We start from the raw sequence: 25,044 nt of genomic DNA on the forward strand, positions 1-25,044 counted from the left end.
AAGTACTTAATAGTTATGGTGAATGTTAGCCAAAGGGACTGCATATTGACCAAATATATTAATAAGAACGCCATGACAAAACGCTGGTCGGTGAGTGATAAATGTGAAAGTCGATTGAATATATATAATCGAATTAAGACTCAATCGAAATACTATGTCCCATAAACTTGACATTGATATGTGCAAACAAAAACTACAAGAAGAAGTAAAAGAGTTTTTCTTACCACCGCAATCTATTAACTGCCCTTTTGTTGTTAATATGTTTCTAAATAAATTTCGTTATAAAGTTATCGTGAAAAAAAACCACATTAATTCTTTATATAACAGTTCATTTAGGAACAAATATTTTGTTAATTCGTTTCGGTATATATTATCACGTAGTGTTATTCAATGAAAACGTATTTGTACTGTCATGATTAAACGTTGTTCGTCTACGTTTACAGAAATATACTTCAAAACATCATATTATGTCAGGGTTTAACGATTTTTATCTTAGCTTGTTCTCTGTAACGTAATGAGTGTACACGAAATAATAGAGTATTATGAAATGTTTTCTTAAATGAACCCGGTTTCAGGAAAGTTTATTGTAGAGCTTTATTTGTAAAATACATCGTGCTTACAAAGAAGAATATTGTGTTTTAAGAGAATTTTAACTTACTAGGTGATTTGAACTTCTATAGCAATTGTTCATAAATAATTGTCATTTATATGTAGCTATAAAACTCTACTTAGCTGTTACGATATACTAGGCAAAAAAAGCACGAATTCCCAACATAATATTATACGTCACCAATTATTTCTTCTTTATCACAATACGAGTCCATGTGTTCAATTGTTCTAATGGAAAAGCCTATTGCAAGTATTTTTCATACGACATTATATAATTATCATACTCACAAATCAATATCATAGAGTCGCTTGGACGGTTTGTCCTCTGATGCAATTATTCATTGTTGTAAAATTAATACACTTCAAATATATTTAAAGGACCTATTCACATTAATTTAACCAATTCATGCCTAGCGTCCTGAAAAAAGGACATTGCAAACAGCGTAAACCCAGATGAGACGCCGCTGTTTGCTTAAAGGAATTTCTGTAAGAATTGTCTAAATATAGAAATATAGAAATAAATATACTAGACATCCCTAATTTTGGAAATAAATTGATCCAACTTAGGATGGGAGAGTCCGCTAGGCATTAATGGGTTAATTAAAGATACTAAAACTTACACACAAACAAACGCCACATTTGGTACTTTAATGTTGTAGAAATGTACATCTTATCTTAGCTAAAACTGTCCATTCGGAACGTCCGATCGTTTATTTAAAACAAAAGCAGGTTATAATTACTAGCAGTTATAATGCACTTTTAATGTAACAGAATATGTATTTCAAAAAGATATTATTGTGTGTTCGGTGCAGGACCATATTCTCACTTCTCTGCCAAATTATGCATTTGTTATGCAATCGGTATGGCTCTAATTACTGTTATAAAGCATATTAGTTAAGTCAACTATTAAGTTACGACCTGTAGGGTGTAATTTGAATGCAAATATTACCAGGAATCTGCTGCAATTATTACGAGGGATTTTCGGCATAGATTGTCAAGAACGATTGAGCATGGAACTGTTGTATCGTCTTTATTTTTCTTTAACGTGGGGGGAGGGGGGTTAACTGATACAAAAGTGCAACGTTCCTCCTAAGGTTGCTGTGTAGTGTATCTGATATAATACGTCAGTCACCTGTTTTGGTAGGCTCGAGAGTTGTTCACAAACAATGTTAGTTACTGCATCCCGTCAAAATTAATTGCAATACCTCTACATAGCGATGGTATCATTTAAAGGGCACGTCATTAGTGACAGTAGGGTATCCATAATTATTTCCCATATTATTTTAATTGCGATAAATTACCAGTAAATATTCCATAACCAATAATATTTGACAAATTATTTTAGCAAACTGTACCACCACTGTACCTAACTTAACATGCATGACGATATTAAAATGCGAGCATAAACTCTGTCAGTTTTCCATGGATGTTTTCAAAGCAGCATATTATTTAGGATTTCATTTTAAATGTGTAATAAGTAAATCTTTAAAAAGCTCTTTTACGTTTTGTTTAATTAACAAAACTAAAAAAAAATATTTCACATTCGCAAAAGTTCGTAGTAGTTATGATATTTATGAGGAAACATTAATATTGAACATTTACCATGCTCTAAAATATCCATTTTATGCATCTTCTGACGAATGGAAAACCTGAAAATATAATATAATAAAGCTTTGCAACGCGAAACGATTGATCAATTTGGATAGTTATGTCGTTGTTGTCGTTATATGTTGTGATGCTACGAGGATTGCTTATATAAAGTATCAAATACATCGCTCAATGTATGAGCATGGATGTCTGAGTGGTCTAAGCGAAATACTTTTACTCCTCCAGGGGTCAGACGTAAGTTGCCTAGTTGAGGGTTACTTTTTGTAATTATTCTTTTTTTACTGGAGGTTTCTAAATCCAATGTTTACATTTTCCAATATAAAGCATTTAATGACAAACTTTAATACATGCCAAAATCTGTGAAAAGGCCCATTTAATAGTCATCGGCACTTGTTGAGCTAATAATTTACTTCTCAGTTGACAATTTTAACATTTTGGACTATTGCCCTATAGTCTGGGAAATCGTATTGAAATTATAGGCCGCATTGGCGACGATCAATTAGCTAGAAGAGATATATCTTAAACCGTTTCACACGTTCAACTGGCAAAAGTGTACAAAAGCTGTCTTTGTACAGACGTTTAAAGAATTGATATTGATTCAAAGTCGTTTAATTAGCGCTAAATGTTGACAATATATTTAAAAGCAGTAATATTTCTTCCTTAACACATCTCACCATTACTGTTGTTTATATTGTATGAAATGTCACTACTTATGATTACTGCATAATGTTTGCATTTTAGGTCGGAGACCTTTCAGTTCAAATAAACGTTTTGTCATCGCGATTGGCATTGTTTGCAAGCAGATGCGCTTTACATACCAAATAGACAACACAACAAACGAAAACAAACATGTTGAACAACCCATATATTTGTGTAAGCTTATTAATGTTATCTTTAACACTGTAATCGATGCAAAATATTTACAGTAAGTTGATATATTTTTTTAAACAGGACATTCGTTCTTTGAACATTGCAGTTTCTAGCACAAACAAAGTGAAAATGTAAATTGTTGACAAAAACACTCTTCACAAACACAAATATGTATATATGTCAGAGCCCACACAATTCTTCTAGACGATTAAGACCATCAATGTGCAGACATAGCAAATAATGGGTAAATCAAAACAATATTTTGTACATTATATTTGAAAATCATTTTGTAGGTATGTTCTATGGAACCCAATTCAAGCATCGAATATGTATGCGCCACAATTGTTACAAAAGGCTACTACAGTATGGTAAGGCATACAATTTTCCACTTGAGTAATGAACGGCACATTTACTTACGTCATATGTACAAACTATATGGAGAAAACGCTTTGGTTACAGTGTCAATTCGTATGTTAAAATCCTGTGCGGCTCCGACATTGGCGATCAGATGTGTAATATGACCACTCTTGATATAATAACACGCTCTTTTACTAAAATCAGCAAATAATTTCACACTGAAGGTATGACCAAGACGATTGCAAACAAGTTATTGCACGAGAAAAAATGTGCCTTGGGGAGCTAATCAATTAAGAAACAGTCTGCAATGTATATATCCTTTGCCAATATTTCTTTAGTATGAATACCATATCCATTAACAAATTATCATGGAAATGTTGAAACATTTTTTGCAATTTTATACTTCAATGCAATCAGCCGTCGACTTCTCAGTTGACAATTTGAACATTTCAAACCATGGCCCTATAGTCTGTGAAAAAACTGAAAATGCATTGGACATTATATACCTCGCAGACGAAGATCAACTAGCAAGAACAGATATTTACATCATACCGTTTCAAACAATCAACTGGCAAGAGTCTGCAAAAGTTGTCTTTGAACAGACGTTCGAAGAATTATTTTACGTGTTTATGAGTCCCAATAGCATGAATATTGGCAATGGTTTGAATGATTTTGTGGGATCATTTAAAAACGCTGTCACTGAATAAAGCGCTCTCATGTAAGACCTAAAGCAAACAAATGAGATACTACAAATAAACAACTTGACTGGTGGGACGAGGTCTGCGCTAACGCGAAATATGAATGAAATCAAATGTTACGTCGATAACGCCGCGTGGATTACTGTGCTCACCTGTTCTAAAATTATGTTGTTGTTGTTTTTTCGAATTCATATGCAAACATTGCAATTGCCTTGTCAAAACATTCTGGTTTCGTGCAATCTAAATTTAGGTCGGGCTCACCACGTAGATTGGAAGGGAAGCGGTTTTGGACGCTTTTGCATTTCTTATTTGTTTACATATTCAATTCCTGTGTTAAATAGAAGATCACTTTTTAAAGAATCAATATTTTCCATTTCTTTGTCCCAGCGTCCTCTGCCGATACATACGCCTTTCCCACGCCACCACTTGTTCAAATAAGGCACCGACATCCGGGGCTTTTCATGGTCCCATAGCAACGAACAAATCCGGCACCAAAATTTCGTGTCAATAAACGAACCGGTCTGCTTCCAACGGAAGTACTTGATGTACTCGTCGTCGTTTTGGTTAAGGAATTTCAGATAATTGGCGAGTTCCTGTACTGACCGGAAGTCCTCCACGTGGATGTAGGAGCCCGGTGGCGCCATCCTGCTGTAGTCGTCAGGATGTGCGCCCATCACGACCGGAACTACGTCGTTTCTGAAATTGGAGCACTAGAGATAAATCACATATAGTTTATTTGCGACTAAATCATTTACAGCTCGTCGTAAAATAAATAATTACATTTGTAAAGCAATAATAAATACTCATGAGACAAAAACACAACATATTTTATGTACAGTCCACTCTCGTTATCTCGACATCGGATATCTCGATATTCTTGATATGTCGAAGTAAGCTCAATGTCCCAAATTTTTTCCTTCTTTATCTATATAAAGTAACATCGCATATCTCGATTTTCGTTATGTCGAATAATTCGATATCTCGATATAAAATTGTGTCCTGAGTCCCGATTTTACATGTATTTACTGTGGTTTATCTCGAAGTGCGAATAACTGTTCCAGTGTCGGCAAAAGGTGAGAAATTTTTCTTTGATTCTTCACCGTCCCGCTTCGCCCGGCTGCTCCCGATACACGTGTGTAATGTCGTTAGCCATTAACACTTGAGTAAGGCCTGTCACTTTAACATCAATTAACTGCAATTAATACACAGCTTGCCGAAAGACTAATTGTTTTTACAAACACCATTCCAAAATGCATTGAGTTATATTTTTGCGTATATAAACCGTCGCAAATTTGCAGAATGTTGTTCTAGCATTGAGCTCCAACAGTCATTTTCATTAGCATTTCAAACTACAAAATGTACATGTGCAGTTCAGTATTCCGGAACGTGATTTACGCATGTTCAGATGGAAAACCATCGTCTTGATTGATCGTGAATTGCATCATAACTTTAAATAGCAACATTACCGGATGTTTACACGACAGTTTAGAAAAATTATAACCGCATGTGTTCATGCAATTCCGTAATAGGTAAAACGTCATTTTAAGCATTTAAATAGCAAAATTAATCGTGCCTCGTAAAAACGCGTATATATCAGGTACAGAGTATTATGCCACACGGTGACGGCTTACCTCTAAGCAGGTATTTAGATGTTAAAAACAATGTAAATTTTCGTCTCATTTTTTCGTTGAAAACGCATAATCGGATATCTCGAACTCTCGTTATCTCGATATTTTTTCTTGTTCCCGCCGACTTCGAGATAACGAGAGTGGACTGTAAATTTAAAATATATCAATTTTGCGAGAACGTTATAAGCAAGAGACGATTAAAAAAATAACAACCTAAATTCATGTTTTAAATCCGTAATTAATTGAGAAAATAAATACATTTCGGCTGTAAGTTTTGCATGCACACCACCTTATGCAATTATTGTCAAAATTTAAATTAGCTGTCGTTTTCAACAAAAAGCAGAAAGTTTGCAGTTCATTTTCAAAAATGCCGTCCATAAATTATTTCTTAATAAAAATCATAATCACTCCGGTTTTTTTTCGCCTTTTTTAATTACAATGGATTTAACGATCCCAACTCAAGAATTCATTTTATATTATAACACTCAGCGACAATGAATAATATTTTATTAAAAAGTTATGTTAAAAAGTGTTAAGCCACATAACTGTTATTAAGTACACATTCTTAAAAAAAACTTTAGTAATACAGTAAACAAAATACCATTACACATTACACAATAATTTTGAATTTAGGGTAAATAGAACACGTTTAATTTAACTATTTTATTCTAATTACAGAATTCAAGGCTTAAGGAAAAAGTTTGGTGTATGTAATAAAGACATGGTACAAAATAGCTTGTTACAATGTGAGACCGTTTTATTTGTATTATACATTGTTAAATTTTTATTTTTTTTAATCCAAATAAAGCATTATTGAAATACATTTATTATCGTGTTGAATGTGTTTTTTTGTGTGCTTAAAACGCAATTGTTGTTTACAAACATGTCAAAACTTTTAATAATGTACGCAATGAATCATGTTTTAGATGGTCGAAAATGCAAAGTAATGTTCATTAATGTTCACCTTGTTCAAGACAAAGTTCGAATAGTGCACATAACATATGTCACAATTATTTCATTTTTACTTAACGGAATAACGATAGCAATACACATCGTTGGTAGCCATATCAAATACCAGTATGTGGCGTAGGACACAAGAATGTATATTTTTCAGTAACGAATTAAGCGGTCCATCCACACAAAAAAGCATAGTCAATTTTATTGTCAATAATGAAGATTGACAATAAAATTGATAGTGAATGGATGATATTGAAGACACCGTCAATGTATTGATGAAAATCAGAGATCTCAAATATTTATTGACGCATTGTCAATTTTCTTTCTTGTTTGAATGATGACCGAAGTACAAATGAACAAAATATTGATAATATTTGTGTACATTGAAATGTCTTAGCGGCCCATCTTTTATTTAACCGTTAGAGCTTCAATTAAAACACGTCATATTTAATACATTTTCCCGGAATATGAACGTATCAGTTGAAACGCGTGTGTACTTACCTCAGTGCGTTCAGAAACAGTTTATCGGTGATATAGTCCCGACAGTTCGCATTTTCAAAAGACAAATAGAATTTGTACTCGTCTTTGAGCTTCTGAAAGCATGTCTTTTCATTTCCTCGTTCACACGTTAAAGTCCCGCAGGCTCCGTAAAAATCTACACTTATGAATTGTTGGAGTTCTTTTACAATATCCAGTCTATTGTTAGATGCGTAACAATTGGACATAAAAATAGCAGCCATCTTTGTTTTGGATGCGGCAAAGTTTTTATTTGGTTTGTAGTCTGATATATTCGTAAAATTGTCGTATGCCTTAAATTTATCGTATGGCGTTACTATTGTTGAGTCGTACCGATAGGTGGCAGTCCAGTTGATGACGTCATTAAGATTTGCGTACATCGGACTAGCCTCCGGACTCTCCAGTCCAAACATAATCCAGGCTTGATCCGGGTGTCGCGGAACGACCGATAAAGCTTCCCGATACATGTTTTCGTTTAATTCTATTTCTTTAAATATCCGAGCATCAATAATTTCGCTAGAAGGAGGGTGTTCCAGCAGATGACAGTTTTGTACGGGGCACTGATGTTCAACGAAGGCCTTGTTCCCATTCTGAACACCCCAGCCAGACAAACCCTGGGCGAGTAGGATTCGTTTAGGAGGCAAACTGGTAAAATCCACGTTTGGCCGAAATTTTACCTGCGCTAATATTCTATCATCGGATGGATGGAGTTTCCATATTTGGACTGGTTCACGCTTCCGCGTTACAATTGTTGTGGAATGGTTGTTGAATAACGTTGAATCCAAATGTGGCACATCAAAAAGGATTTTATTTTTCTGCAGTATTTGATATTGTGGAATGACATTGAGCATACAATTCAGAACTATAAATATCCCAATCAGTAGTAGCAGCTGTTTGTGTATTCTTTTACACTTAATCGCCATTTTATATCACGACACGTTTTAAACGTGTATAATGTTTACGATTATGGCGTTCCCTTTATATACCTTAAACAGAAACGATGGGAATGTAATCCGTCTTCTTGTAAAAACCATAAGATTCCTCCACCTATCATTTCCATCAAACTGACAATGTATACCCCAAAATGATCATTTTGCTGTTAAAACCTCTCGAACATGTGTTGTTTTGAAAACCGGCTTTTATGTCGTATACATAATACATTTGGCTTACATCATGCTGCTTAGGAACTATATTTAAAAAGTTGAAATTTCCTAACAAATAGGAGTATCCTCGTTCTACATGACCAATGGAATGTATATTCGTTGTAGATGTTAATTCGGTTTATGAAATTGCGTACGAAAAGTCTGAATAAGTAAAACATCCATCATGCGTATCTTCTATCTTGATTTATCTTGAGTGTCCGATCGTCGTTCCCATTGTTGAGTACCTTCAAGGTTCTGAAAAACAGCCTTGGCCATTCAGACTGAAAAAGGCAAAGGCAATACTAGAATGAATTAATGTATCCGTGTCGTTTGTATATAAAAAGGTTTTAATAAACAGGTAATTTCAGTTGAATTACTAAGTCGGCGCTTCATTACTGAAGTTAACATATACAGGGTCATAATTGTTGCTTGATTGTTTAAATTTTGTGTTGTTGTAAAGTTTCAATACCATAATGATAGAAAACGGAACAAAGGAGCACTGTAAGTGTAATGTTGTGAAGAACGACGATTAAACAAATCTCTATACAGTACGAATAATTTAATATTTGAATTATTCGCAGTTATAGTGTGCGCAATGTCATGATCAGTATAGACTTGCGTTAAGTATTGCAACAAATGCATGCAGCCAAATTGAATGTCAAATCAATGTGATCATTATTTGCCACAGTAAACATGCACACTTAAACTTGATAACTGCATCATCATGAAAGACTGTGGAATTAAAATGTGATTACTCCATTTGTCATGAAACATATTTAGATGATGCCGCCATATGTACCCCTTACTTCAAACTTCAAATTTATGTTTATTAAAATCAATTTGAAACTTAAAACACAGACTTAATAATATAACATCCCTAAATGTAATAATTGTTCAAAGATAATTAAAATATATCATCAAAAGTCAAGAAGACATATGCTCATAGAATATTTTTCCCGAAAACAATTTCTAAAAAATCGATTTCTTTCTCGCGCCATATTGCTCCAAAATACTGACTGACGCTGCAAAGGTAATATTGCGCGTGAAACTTAATTGAATTGATTCAGGTTGAAGCTTTTAAACATCCGAGCTCAATTAAAGCCGTAACATAGGAATCCAAAATAACATTTTGTACGGATTCGCTTATTCATTTTTGCCTGGAGAATTGTTTTTGTCTGGGGTCTCTTCTCAGAAACAAAGTAATAAACAAGAAACTGTCGGAAACGGATGATGCTCCCCAAAGGTTTGGTCACAATATTGCACTATATATTCAGATAAAAGGAAACGTCTTGAGGGGCATAACTTTGGACAATATAATACGATGAACGGTTTAGCAACTTCAAAATTTCAAAGGGCCATAACTCTCTAAATAAATAATCTAACCAGAACCCACAAATAACATGCGCATCTCCTCAAGGTAGTTAAGCTTCCCATAAAGCTTCATTGAATTACAGTCAGTAGTTGGGGAGAAATAGCCCGGACAAAAATTGCACTATATGTACAGTTTATAGAAAATTTCAAAGGGCCATAACTCTGTAAAAAAATCATCCGACCATAACCGGCTGATAATATGCACATCTCCTGTTGGTAGTGAAGCTTCGCATAAAGTTTCATTGAATTCCCGTAATAAGTTGCTAAGAAATAACTCGGACAAGAATTGCACTATATGTACAATTGAAAATTTCAAAGGGCCATAACTCTGTAAAAAAATCATCCGACGAGAACCGGCTGAAAATATGCACATCTCCTCTCGGTAGTGAAGCTTTCCATAAAGTTTCATTGAATTCCAGTCATTAGTTGCTGAGAAATCGCCCAGACAAGAATTGCTCTATATGTACAGTTAATGAAAATTTTCAAAAGGCCATAAGTCTGTGAAAAATCATCCGACGAGAACCAGCTGATTATATGCTCATGTCCTCTTGGTAGTGAAGCTTCCCATAAAGTTTCATTGAATTCCGGTCATTAGTTGCTGAGAAATAGCCCGAACAAGAAATGCACTATATGTACAGTTAATGGAAAATTTCAAAGTGCCATAACTCTGTGAAACATCATCCGACCAGAACCGGCTGATAATATGCACATCTCCTCTTGGTAGTGAAGCTTCCCATAAAAGTTTCATTGCAATCCGGTCATTAGTTGCTGAGAAATAGCCCGGACAAGAATTGCACTATATGTACAGTTAATGAAAATTTTCAAAGGGCCATAAGTCTGTGAAAAATCATCCGACGAGAACCAGCTGATAATATGCTCATGTCCTCTTGGTAGTAAAGCTTCCCATAAAGTTTCATTGAATTCCGGTCATTAGTTGCTGAGAAATAGCCCGGACAAGAAATGCACTATATGTACAGTTAATGGAAAATTTCAAAGTGCCTTAACTCTGTGAAACATCATCCGACCAGAACCGGCTGATAATATGCACATCTCCTCTTGGTAGTGAAGCTTCCCATAAAAGTTTCATTGCAATCCGGTCATTAGTTGCTGAGAAATAGCCCGGACAAGAATTGCACTATATGTACAGTTAATGGAAAATTTCAAAGGGCAATAAATCTATGAAAAATCATCCGACCAGAACCGGCTGATAATATGCACATCCCTTCTTGTAGTGAAGCTTCCAATAAAGTTTCATTGAATTCCGGTCATTAATTGCTGAGAAATAGCCCGGACAAAAATTGTGCACGGACGGACGGACGAACCGACGTCCGCACGCACGGACACACGGACGGACAGACGAGGTGGCGACTATATGCTCCCCCCCCCCCAAAAAAAAAAATGTGGGAGCATAATAATTCAAACACAATGAATGAGTATAATTTCAATAAACATTTCGGTGTTTTAGAGACTTAACCATTTCATGGGTTAAAACGAAAAATGTTTTATATGCTATTGATTTTAATGGTAGTTTGTAGATTTGGTTTTCCAAACTTTCTATATTTCATCAAGACGATAAATTATCCCGTTATATACATTACTGATCTATGAGCATGTGTACTATACATAATTAATATTAAAAGCGTAAATTTCTTTTAAAGGGATACAAACAATGGTTTTCGTGCAAAGCGTTTGCAAATTTGTCCTGTTTACTTAAATATTTTTCCGAGCAGGTTGCATGAAAACAATCATTGATTGGGGGATCAAATCAGAAATATCTTAGTAATTGTTAGTCTTCGTCGATTGGAAAAAGTCGTTTTGTTAATCAAAACTTTCCTGTCTCAAATGAAGGCAACATCGTGGCGTTGATTGTACAGTCGCAAACGCATGCATATAAGAATGAGAGCTTACCGTGGGTTATAACCCCGATATACCAACGGTTGTTAAATTATTGTCCGCGCACATTATGAATGAAGACGCCGTCATTTGATTTTCATTGTTGTGGTGACGTCACGTTTTCGCGGAAAAGTGGAGGGCGTTTGGTTAATATAATTCTCATTTATTTCTAATCGCGGATAACTTATTAATGAAATCGTGTTAGAATCGAAATAATCGACGGGTAATAAAGCGAATAAATATGAGCAAATGATGAGATTCGGAGATTTGGAGATCCATTCACCGGTTTAACCTTAAATATATTAAATTTAGCGGCCAATACGTTGTATTCATGGAGTGTTGTGATTTTTGTATCTTTTTGTATTCAGTGGGTTGTTCTAATCGTTAATTGTTTCCTTGCAATAAATAAAGGTCTGTGAGTTCTTTCATGCTGGAGTAGCTGTTCCACTTCGTGTGTATAGTATTGCTGACTTCAAGCAAGATTCACGCAATGTCTTTAAGTTTACATGAAAAATTTATGCATTTTTTTAAATCCTGTGTTGACTGATTTAATATGTTTCGAACATAAAATAAGAACAAATTCACACACATGAAATCAGAGCCATTATAATTAATCGAACGCTTTAATAATCAAACAACCTTGGATTTAGTCGACCGCTTGATTAGCCAGCCATTAAAAAAATTTAATCTATATTGACAGTTCTTGTAATGATTGATAAAATATGAAATTATATATTTATTACACTTTCTGATATAAACAAGCGTATACACAGAGATATAACGTACAGATTTATCAACTAAAACGACATTTTGCCAAACTGCAACCGCCTCATTTTTTTAAATAAACGAGTGGCATAATCTGGCGATATTATGGTAGATCAATACCTCATCCGCTAAACAATTTAACTGTGATTAAATTAGATACAGATTAATCACACCATAATTTCGTCTACGGCGTTTATTAATTACTTAGGCATTTATTAATTTAAAAGAGTAAGTGCCTCACGATAACGCTCCATCGTTTCCTGATTCCGTCAAGAAAATCTAGTCCATGACATAAGAGCATATCAATCATAAAAAAGATACGATTAAGGAATGTAATTCACAGAGTTAGAAAAAAATCGCATTTTATTCATATTGTTAATCAAATTCTGCTTAAATTAAATGGCTCGTGTATAATGCCTATTGTAGACAAACAGCTCATTCTGTGCTGCTACAACAACAATCGCCACAACCAAAACAATAACTTCTACCACTACCACTGCCACTGCCGCTGCCGCCGACGCGGCCACCACCAACACCACCACCAGCACCACAACCAGCACCACTACCAGCACCACTACCAGCACCACCACCAGCACCACTACTACTAATACATGCTAACGTGTTGTGCATTACCCAATAGCTCGTGTCATGGGTTGTTAATAACATTGTTTAACATATATTTTCCTTCACATGTGTGAAACAATTATCTCATGTGAAGACGTCAACATTTTTTGGTGAATTGTAGGATTCTGTCATAATTTTAAATCATGATTTTAACGGCTTATTTTGTGAAAAGGGCTGGAGTGTTTCTTTTCTTTTGTGGGAGGGGGGCAAACGGCGGATTTGGGGGAAAAGTAAGGAAAGTCGTAAATTCAAAAATTATATAAAATTAAATATTTTACTGTTTTAAAGCAAATTTAGGGCAACGCCCAACATATAATTTAATTAGAAAATAATTTTTTTTCACTGGATCAGGTTAACTTGTTTACTTATATTATTTAAGTTCCCACCCCCAAACAATCAAAAACAATTTTAGTTTTTTAGATGTCAGAGGGGACATGTTGAGGAAAGGGCCGATATTTGGCGAGTCTCAAAGAAGGAAAAATGTTTTCAAAAATTGTATGACATCTGTGGTACATGTAAAAATCGTCCGTACTTGATACGAGTTCATAAACACTATCGATCCGTTTGCCTGTCTTTGAATCAGTTGGCCTTTGTATGCCCTCGTGCACGGAAATTCGGTTAACGATACGGATGGGAATGATAATGAAAACGTGTTTTTCACATCTGAATGTATAAAATAGTATTTGTGATTTCGTTGAACCTGTCATAAATAACAACTGCGTTCCTCGGGAACCATCTAAACTAAAACACATAGATCAATTGACAATTTATTTTACAAAGTTTCTTTATTTTAAATGTGTTAACAATTATTTTTTCATTAAAGGGGCTGATTAACATATTGTTGAAACGAAAATTTTACAACTTCGTGTGAAGGATAAAACATTTGGAGAACAGTTTACATACGAGATTATAATAACACTAATGACGTAGACTCGAATTGAAAATACATCACATTAATGAGTAATCATCATTGAGACTGATCAAATTATAAATTTAACAAACGTGAATTGTTTTGATTTTTCCAAGTGATTACCCTCTGTTTAATTTGAATTCTATGCTAAAGCTAATTATCACTTTGTTGGTTACAATGTACACCGAGTACGAATGTCAATGTCATGAATAAATCATTGTTTATTTTCTAATTATTAGATGCCATATTATAATATTTTATATATTAATATATTGATAAGTTCTTTGCGCAGTATTAATGTATTCGTCATATCATAATGATTACCTTGGTCCTTTGTCATTAATCACTGTTTTATCTCTCAAGTATTACGCGGGTATTCATCATTTCCGCCATCTTGAATGTTCATTATTATATGACGTCATTTATCTTGAGACATGCTTAGTTATTCATTGAAACTTGCGTATGACGTCATCTTACTACGAGAATTATTGCATTGTGTACACACCGGTCTTACTGACAAAAACGTAGTGACGTCACCATCTATGTATAGAATGTATTAGCCTGTGCAGTCCACACAGACTAATCAAGGACGACCCTTTCCGCCTATATTGGATTTTTGCTAAAAAGAGACTTCATTTAAACGAAAAATGTCATACAAGCGGAAAGTGTCGTCCCTGATTAGCAAGTGCGGACTGCACAGGCTTATCTGGGACGACACTTTACGCACATGCAGTATGCCCAGTTTTCTCAGAACACGACTCATATTGTAAAGCATTAATTATCAACATCAATATGAAAGCACGGTTGGCCGGGAGGTTTAGGCGGAAACGTTTTTAGCAAAGTCGTTGGTTTGTTCCCAGGTTGGTTACAATTGCTGTGATGAAAGAAAAGACAAATTAGTTCAATGAGTTGAAGCGAAACATACAATTGAATATGGTGAAACATTACTTTACTAATTGTTGAACTTTTGTAGTCTTCCCTGTAATATTGTTTTGTTATTAAAAGATTGTATCCCCTTCGTCGACATTGCACGAATTCTAGACATACAAGAACTTCAAGTGGCGTGTTGAGAGCTATTATAAATCATTCATCTAACTCGAAATGCTGTCACTGTCATCTTTTGTCAATTAAGTCAACACTACAAAGTGGCATAAACAAACAGATCCGGTGTGTGCTTTATCCTCAATTAAATGTCATTAATGTTAGTGTAAGCTTTCTGTAAAAGGGAGATTAATATCTTTGCATGATTGATGTATCCTTTTTTCTCATACTAGACGGTCGGTGTAAATTGTAGAGTGGCAGAAATGCGACCGAGAGTATCGGCTTTCAAAACGCAGCACATCACACAAGCCAAATCCAACAAACGCATCCCATGTCTGCAACGTAAAAATACGAAGGCAATGTAATTTGCTGCGTTATGGTGCATTATAAGCTACATTTTACAAACAGTGATCTACACTAGTATGTGTGGTACTACAGACTCGAAGCGGCATGTTGTGATACGCTGTCATACGTCACCTTTCCTAACGACAGCACAATACATGTAGCTATCCGGTACTTTGTCACACGTTACCTTGCGTAGCGAGAGCTCGTGTTATGTGTCTCTTCGTGATGCGCTGACACATATAGACAAAATATACAAATAACAATTCAAAGATTGAGCATTAATCAATACGTTTCTCCAAGACGCCACGAGAGTCCTTTATAATTTTAACTGAAATGGTACCTCGTAGTATGTGTTTTAGAACTTATACAAAGCGTAATAACGTATTGCGATAAGCATTTAATAGCTCGATGGTTATTCCCCACTCCCACCCACCCACCACCCCCCCCCCCCCCAAAAAAAAAAACAAAAAAAAACAAGAACAACAAACAACAGCATACACAAATAACACAATTCTTATTTATTATTGCATTGTGTGATTCATGTGTTTATTTCTCCACAGTAAATCACAATTTAGTTACGAGATTAGTGTCATAAACACTTCTAAAGCTGCTCGCTTATAGATTTATGGCGGCCGGCATTACGAATTCGTGCTATATGTTGTGTAAAATTTGAATGCAGACAAGTAACTATCTGAAAAGGCTACTTTACTTTGTGGAAAACAATAATCGCAGGGGTTTGGACCAGTATCATGAACAATCTCAACTTTTTTTACTCAACTCAAAAGAGAAGATTTGCATATTCGCTTATCTGGGTATTGAGAATAATGGTCATCGCACGAAAAATCTCAAATCTCAGCTATGCCCATATTCCTTCTCCAACTCAGGGTAAAGACGGACTCAAAACTTATAACACCAAATTGAGGATGATTTTTAAACGCATTTAAACATTACTAGAGTTGCGACACCTTAAGGGTTTCGCGGGATGGAATGAGTGGGGGAGATCAAATCAAATTGAAAATCGATTAAGTAGGAAAAAAAACAAATTTGGGTACGAAAACAAATTTGAGTACAAAAAAAATAGAGAACGAAAAAATATTAGGGTACAAAAAACAAATCGGGTACGAAAAAAATGGTTATGAATAAAAATTTGGGTACGAAAAAATATGTGTACGGAAAAAAATGGGTACGAACAAAATGTGGGCAGGAAAATAAACAAATTTGGTTACGAAAACAAATAAGAGTACAAAAAAATATAGGGAACGAAAAAAATTAGGGTACGAAAAACTATTTGGATACGAAAAAAATTGGTATGAATAAAAATTTGGGTACGAAAAAATTTGGGTACGAAACAAATTTGGGTACGAAAAAAATGGGTTCGATTTTGTTTTATTTGGGTACGAAAAAAAATTGGTACGAAAAAATTTTGGGTACGAAAAACATTTTGGTACGAAAAAGATGGGTACGACAAAAATTTGTTGGGTATGAACAAATTTGGGTACGAAAAACATTTAGGTACGAAAAAAATGGGTACGAATAAACTATTTGGGTACGAAAAAAATTGGGAATGAAAAACATTTGGGTCCGAAAAAATTGGTACGAAAAAAAAATTGGGTTTGAAAAAAATTGGGTACGAAAAAAATTTGGGTAGGAAAAAAAGGTACGAAAAAAATTGGGTACAAAAAAATTGGGTACGAAAACAATGGGTAGGAACAAATTTGGGTACGAAAAAAAAATGGGTACGAAAAAAAAGGGTACGAAAAAATATTGGGTACGAAAAAAATAATTGGGTACGAAAAATCTGGGTACGAGAAAAGTGGGTACGAATTTTTTTTAGGGTACAAACAAATCTGGGTACGAAAAACATTTGGGTACGAAAAAAATGGTTACGAAAAAAAAATTGGGGTACGAAAAATCAAATTTGAATTGTCTCCTGGGGCTGAATTGTCTTGGGGTTGCTTTTAACGCTACATGTACTTCCGGCCAAGCCACGTGTTTATAGCGATTGCGCAATAAAAAACACCACTTTTTCGTCATTTTATCAAAAACTAAATTTTTCCCAGTTATAACGAATACGCCAACAGGTAGATCGCGTTCTGGTCCATATACATGTCAAATTTCAGCAAACGTGTTCGGCCAGTTTTCAACACTCTCAAATCGCGGCTATAACCAGGAGCTTAACGAATTTTAGTCGCCATTATCATTCGTTCAATTGAACGTCATCAAATGATGACGTCAATATATCACTCATTCCATATTTATTGCCATAGAAACCAGAATTTTTGATGTAGGAACAAAATGCAGGGTTTTTTCTGCACTGTCTGCGCCTCCGGACAACGGAGGCATTCCCAAAGCAAACGGACCCGTTCCCAATCGAATTTTGATTACATATTTCCCAATTCCAAAAAAAAATAATTTCAAAATCGTAAAAAGTAAACATAATTTATGTCGAAAGAGTGACTTCCCTTCATCCGCGACGTAATTAAGCCTTTAGCGACTCAGATTTTCGCAGGTGTATTTGCCGGATGCATCTGCCAACATTGACAGCGAAAAGGTTTGAACTGTTCCGCATTATAACAAGTATATAGAGTCGCACAATACACATTCTAGTCCAAATCTGTAGACGCTTATTTTCAAACATGGCTTCCCATAACGATAAGTACTACAGCAAAAAAAAAAAAAAAAGAGATGCAAAAGGATGTTCGACGAAAACGTCGATGTTTGCAAAAATCGCTGAATCTTCTACTCCCTCTAGTAACCCCGAACAAGCAGTGCAAGCAAGTGAAATACCCATGGCTGTTCCATTGTCCGACTCGGTCGATAATTCTTCTTCGAAGCCTAGTAAGAAAGTTGTTGTTCAGTCTCCAAGTTCAAGTTCATCAAATGCAAAAGACAGAAAGCAAAGAAAAATCATGCTGTGACTTGTGTGACTTACTTACCTGTTACCAGTGTTTGTTTTTGAAGACAAAATAACAAATAAAAATATGTTTTTTTGGTAAAACCACTAACTTATTTAAGCATGATAAAATTCCCAAATTGACCGTTTCATCGACTTGAAAATTCCCAAAATGGACAATTTTGTCGATAAAAATTCCCAATTTGGTCAGACTCCTTTTCCCAAAATAGGCAGAAAAACCCCTGAAATGAAATCACGTGCATAATGTTCTTATTGCCATCTATCCATGTTTCAAGTTTCATGAAAAAATATTAAGAACTTTTAAAGTTATCGCAGGATTCAGAAAAGTGTGACAGACTGACTGACTGACTAACTGACGGACACACAGAGCGCAAACCACAAGTCCCCTCCGGTGAAACCGGTAGTGGACTTATAAAAGCTAGGCACGGCGTATAAAATCAGAACCACTGGGCCGAATCTGCTGAAACGTGGCCACATTATAGATTATAGTCAAAACAAGCTACAGAATGAGCGTTTTTGGACCTGACAGCGTAAAACATTAACCAATAATGGACAGCACAAAATGGGTCATTTTGTACAAAAAATGTAAACTTTAAGTGGCATTTAATGACCTTTAGACATCAGAAAGTTGCAAATTTGTAATATTCTGCACACTTCGACATGTTTTTTTTACAAATTTAGAAGCATTTATGCTTGGGATGTATATAAACCCTGTTATTCAGTGTCAAATTTGGCCAAAAATCACAATACAATCCCAAAAATGGCTAAGCAGCAATGCCCCTTTAACATTATTCCTTATATTTAATTGTATTGTTTAAAAATGTGCAGCTCCATGAGATACATATGCATGCCAAATATCAAGTTGCTATCTTCAATATCGCAAAAGTATTCATAAAATAAGCGATTTGGGCCACATATATTTGACCTCTGACCTTGAAGAATGACCTTGACCTTTCACCACTCAAAATGTGCAGCTCCATGAGATACACATGCATGCCAAATATCAAGTTGCTATCTTCAATATCGCAAAAGTATTCATAAAATAAGCGATTTGGGCCACATATATTTGACCTCTAACCTTGAAGGATGACCTTGACCTTTCACCACTCAAAATGTGCAGCTCCATGAGATACACATTCATGCCAAATATCAAGTTGCTATCTTCAATATTGCAAAAGTATTCATAAAACTAGCGATTTTGGCCACATATATTTGACCTCTGACCTTGAAGGATGACCTTGACCTTTCACCACTCAAAATGTGCAGCTTCATGAGATACACATGCATGCCAAATATGAAGTGGCTATCTTCAATATAGCAAAAGTTATTGCAAAATGTTAAAGTTGGCGCAAACAGACAGACAGACAGACAGACAGACAGACCAACCAACAGACAGAGCAAAAACAATATGTCCCCCACTACTATAGTGGGGGAGATAAAAAGATAACTGTGTATATTTAATCATTATGGCTCTGTATATCACACATGATAGGCCACTGCTGGGGCTTGAACCCAGAACTCATCTCACATTGTAAGATGCGTTTTTCAATTAAACTACAATGACTGTATCTTGTGAAGTGGAGCCAACATACACCCACATACCGGTAAGTGAAAAAATCATTCTGTCCATATATTTGTACTGGGCGTTTCTGACACATGTCGCATAACTGTTTACAACAAAAGATGTATACATAGATATATATACATAAATGGGGAAAAATAAACAGTATTCAAATCTAAAAATATGCCATATTTTTGTTTTACTCTGTTAGTAACAAGAGGGCCATAGGGCCCAGGCGCTCACCTGAGACCCTAAGAAACTAAACTATTGGCATCAAAAATGAAAGTTCTTTATGAAATATAAATGCTTAATTTATATACCCAATATTAATTTTGAAGTTAAATGTTCATACCGATGTTCATGAATATTAGAACAAACAAAGTGAATTCTATGGTATAAACATGTTTTTTTGTACTTTTTTGCAACGCGTTTTATTTCTTTTCTAACCTAATTTGATTTAATATAGCATATAAGCTAAGTTTATTGTTAAATATGTTGCAATTTTTATGCACATTCTTCCATTTTTTTAAATTAAAACACCGTTATGGCTAAATTGGGTGATTTACTGCTGAAAATACGAATCATGCATGGTGCATTTTTATTTAAAAAAGTAAACGGTAAATGTCTCTATTTCTTGGTATTTTTGCTGTATATAGTGTATCTTTAAAAACTAAGTTCAAAATATTACTTAAAATAATACTATGTTGAATTTTATAAAACTTTGTTTTTAACCAACCCAAGTTCTACTTGGCTGAAACTACTTACATTTCATGGCGCTATGCCCTAGATAACAAGTTATAAGAAGAGATGAGTTTGTCAGAAACACAATAACCCCTATTGCGCCACTTTGAAGCCATATTTTGACCTTTGACCTTGAAGGATGACCTTGACCTTTCACCACTCACAATGTGCAGCTCCATGAGATATACATGCATGCCAAATATCAAGTTGCTATCTTCAATATTGCAAAAGTTATGACCAAGGTTAAAGTTTTGGGACACACACAATGAATGACTGACTGACTGAATGACACTGAGTGACAGACAGGCCATAAACAATATACCCCCGATCTTTCAATCCGGTGACTTAAAAAGATAATTGTCTTTAAAAGGATACTTATTTCATCTTGTTTAAACTGTTAACACCTTTACTGCATCTGTACACACCAACAGCATGCCCATATTTGGAAATCTGCATGAATTATTGGAACTTTAATATACTCTAGTGGTGCAAATAAACTAGATAAAAGCCGAGCGTGGGGGTGGTTTAAAAAAACTAGAGCACCGCATAACAGGTGCCACGCTCGGCTGCGGATGTAGTTTTTAATAAATTAAAGTTTGTCAGATTATTATTTTTTTAGAGGTCATAGTGACCTTGACTTTTGACCCAGTGACCCAAAAATGGGTGTTGCATGTATAACTCATCAAGGTGCAGCTACATGTGAAGTTTCAAAGTTGTAGGTTGAAGCACTTTGATTTAAGAGCCAATGTTCAAAACCTTAACAAAATGTAAAGGTTTTAGCACGACGCGGAAGGCGGACGACGAGCTGGCTATGACAATACCTCAGATTTTCTCCGAAAACAGCCAAGCTAAAAATCAGTAGAATTTTTTAAAAGCATGCAAAGCCTACCTAAAAATGTGCATGTAGTTCAGTGGAATGATGCTGATTAAGAAAATAATACATTAATTATATTTGGATAGGTGCCCATTATGTGTGCGCTACCTTAAATAAAAAAATTTGTGTCGTGTAGTCTTCACGCTGGGACAATTTGTTTTGCTCACAAATACTTGTAACTGATAATTTAGTGTTGCCAAGTTGACAATATTATATTGACTTATGTTCAAGCCGTACTGCTGCATAGACAAACTAACTAAATGTTGCAATTTATTTATAAAACCTTCAGTTGGGAATTTGTTGACAGCCATTGGGAAATTGTTTTTTTTCCCCAAATGGGAAAGTGCCAATTTCCTGTACTTTACAAAGAAAGAAACAAATTGCTGATTTCAGCTTTATAATAGGAGTCAAAAACATGTATATATATAGTGTAAACAACAAGCTTACTCCAATCACAACTTAAATGGGCCTTTTCACCTTCGGGTAAATTGACAAAATTGAAAAAAGTTGTTTCAGATTCGCAAATTTTCGTTATTTATGATATGTGTGAGGAACAGCAATACTGAACATTTACCATGCTGTAAAATAGGCAGTATATGCATATTTTTACAATTTAAAAAGTTGAAAATTATAAAGCGTTGCAAGGTGAAATGAATTAATAATTATAAGAGTTCTGTTGTTGTCGTTATATTTTGTGAAACTACGAGGATTGCTTATATAAAGTATAAAATACATCTTAATTTGTATTAGGAAGGATGTCCAAGTGGTCTAAGTGTTAGACTTTTTTCTCCAGAACTCCAGGGGTCAGAGGTTCAAGCCCAGGTGCTGAGGGTTACCTTTTTTATTTTTGAAATTTTATTCTTTAAATTTAACTGGAGCTTTTGAAATCCAATGTTTACATTTATCAATATAAAGCATTTAATTACAAACTTCAAAACATGCCAAAATCTTTGAAAAGGCCCCTTTAAATGCAATGCTTATAACAATACAGTTACAATGGTATGCACTTTCATTTTCTGTCCTTCCATCCCTTTCTCAACATTTATTTTAAACCACAATATTTTTTAATAACATTTGTATTGAATGCTAACCATTTCAACCCAAAAAACGTTTACAAAGCCATAATCCTGTCGCAGCGAGTTATTTTATTTAGTGTTCTCTGTAAGTACCGGCAGCCGGCGAAATTGCCGGTTACATTTACTCTAGATGCCGGCTAATCCCCAAATATATAAAGTAAAATGTCACAAATGCTTTCGTTTCACTCCATAGTTGCCAGCCATATAACTGGCTACTCAAATTTTTCTGGAAAACACTGAATTATGCATGACAAACACACAATACTAAAATACATTTTAGATTCATTTGTAAAATAAAATGACACTTCCATGAGCTTGTCGTCATTAAAATCCAAAGAGTCAAATAATTTCCCACGAGATACACCAAAAATTGCGTTATCAATTGAATGAAAAATAAAAGTAAAGAAAGCTGGATTTTACATAAATTTCAGGTTGATAAACACAACAAGGTAAAGGAAGTCGATGAGATATAATCATTATACAGTTAGTAAGGCTCGATTGGTCATTGTCAGCTCGGGTACTACTTACATGTTTCCCAGGTACTCTTAAGTATACTTACATGTATCCTGAGTATGGTAAATATACTAAAACTTACCGGGGAATTTTAACGCTAAATCTGTTGTTGTCAGCTATAAAAATTCATTTTGTTCACATATATGTCAATTTTCTGCTAAATGGCCTTTATATTATCGAAACTCATTCTCAAAAAGCATTTTGATGCAGATTTTTTAAAAGATAAGTTTGTTTAAGGTGATCATTTTACGGTAATTGGTAGCGCGTTTTACGACATGGGATTTTGGGCGGATATACAACTCATGTCCAGTCAAATATCACCGTGTACGTTTAAGTATATTAACCGTATCCGGGGTACATGTAAGTATACTTAAGAGTACCCGGGGTACATGTAAGTAGTACCCGAGCTGACAATGACCAATCTAGCCTTAGTAAGTGAGTGATGGTGTATGGAATATACACCCTCAGTAATTTCATACCATGAAATAACATGCACTGAGGGGTGTATACACCATCACTTTCTAACAGTGTAAAAGGGATGTAAAATTTTGCTAAAAACAAGTGGCCCTGCAGGTCCACCTGAGTACAAAATGAAGTCGCCCATACTGATTTTGTGGTTGGCTTGATTCTTAAAAATTAAATGAGTTCTGTATAATGATTCTTTGTTTTAAGCTATCAATTGTTTACTTAACTATACTTCTGATCCATGGATCATGATCATGATAAAGCTTGCAATGTACATAGATATACATGTAACTTGTATAGCTCTCATTTGTTGAATACATGTATAATTTATTTAAAATACTCTATTGACTCACTGGATTAAATGAATGTTATTAACTTAAATTATCAAAATTTATTTAGTTAAATCAATTTTGAATGTTAATTATGACATATACAAACATGTAGCTATTTTTAGTCCCAAAAGCGTTTCTGACTTTTTATACACACAAGGCACATGATTACATAAAATAAGCTGGTGTGAACGTTACAACAATGCATATATTTTGTGTGTAAGAAACAAAGAACAAAACTTGATTCCATAAATTACATGTTGTCTGCGTGAAACGCATGGGCTTATTGATTGCTATAATTTTTAAAACTTTGTAGTGTAGAGAACCTTGAGATCTTTACTTTTGGTATAAAAAATCGTAGCTTGTGTTAACTAAATTTCAGTGCCTACTATATCGCAAACAGTGTTTAATTTGTAAGATCAGTATTGAATCAAAATTATTCACTGTATTCACACCTTCCACGAGCACTGCATGTAACTGCTAATGTGTGGCACGCTTTTTTTGTGCTGATGACATGAAACTGTTACAATGCAAGGGTGTTGAGCATTCGGCCGACTTGTTTGTCGCTCTATTAGGGTGTAGACACCATGACGGGGTGAACAACTGGATTAAACTGGATTCATTCATGGGCGTTTAGAAAGCGATTTTTATGTCAATGAAAATGCAGTTGCCAGATCGGGCTAGTAATTTGGAAATTGAATTCGCCCGAGGCTTATATGAAGTCGCAAATGCGAGCGGGCAACCGTAATTTTACACCCCTGTGTTAGTTATAATAAAAAAAAATCATCGTTTATATAAAAATACTAATTAACCATTAGCATGAAAATAAATGTGGTTTTAATACTTATAACCGTAATTTAAGTTATCAAAGGTGTGAGTGTGCTACATGTAGTGTGTATAATTTTTCATGAATAAGTCAATTCAACGTGTTAGAGGTGCATTGATTCAACCATAAGATTAAAATGGGTGATTAAAAACCAGGCGTACAATGCTGAAAGGAAGAGTGTTCAAATTAATGAAAACAATAATATTAAAACAATGACATTAATCGATTATAATTACCAGCTGATGATGGTAACGAAAGTGATCGCAGAGATTCTAATATACACTTTTTCAATTAATGCTATTTTCAGACGTCTGGTTCCTTTGCCGTTTGTTATGGTTCATATAATGTATAATACTGTATAAAGTCCAAATGAATCCTAAGCTTGCAATATTGTAAATGATGTAAACCACT

The 25,044-nt window shown here is 34.7% G+C and overlaps 1 protein-coding gene across 1 annotated transcript; it reads right to left on the minus strand.

Annotated features, from left to right (window-relative positions):
- Positions 1–3,063: 3,063 nt before the first annotated feature.
- On the minus strand, positions 3,064–14,396 carry LOC127833669 (glycoprotein 3-alpha-L-fucosyltransferase A-like). The gene is made up of 3 exons (XM_052359066.1): positions 14,273–14,396; positions 7,229–8,666; positions 3,064–4,838 (listed from the first exon to the last, which is right to left on the minus strand). Exons 2-3 carry the CDS (start codon positions 8,164–8,166, stop codon positions 4,448–4,450), a joined length of 1,329 nt encoding a protein of 442 aa, XP_052215026.1. The 5' UTR covers positions 8,167–8,666; positions 14,273–14,396; the 3' UTR covers positions 3,064–4,447.
- Between the last annotated feature and the right edge of the window lie 10,648 nt (positions 14,397–25,044).

This window comes from Dreissena polymorpha, chromosome 6, assembly GCF_020536995.1.
Source record: "Dreissena polymorpha isolate Duluth1 chromosome 6, UMN_Dpol_1.0, whole genome shotgun sequence".
Classification (NCBI taxonomy): domain Eukaryota; kingdom Metazoa; phylum Mollusca; class Bivalvia; order Myida; family Dreissenidae; genus Dreissena; species Dreissena polymorpha.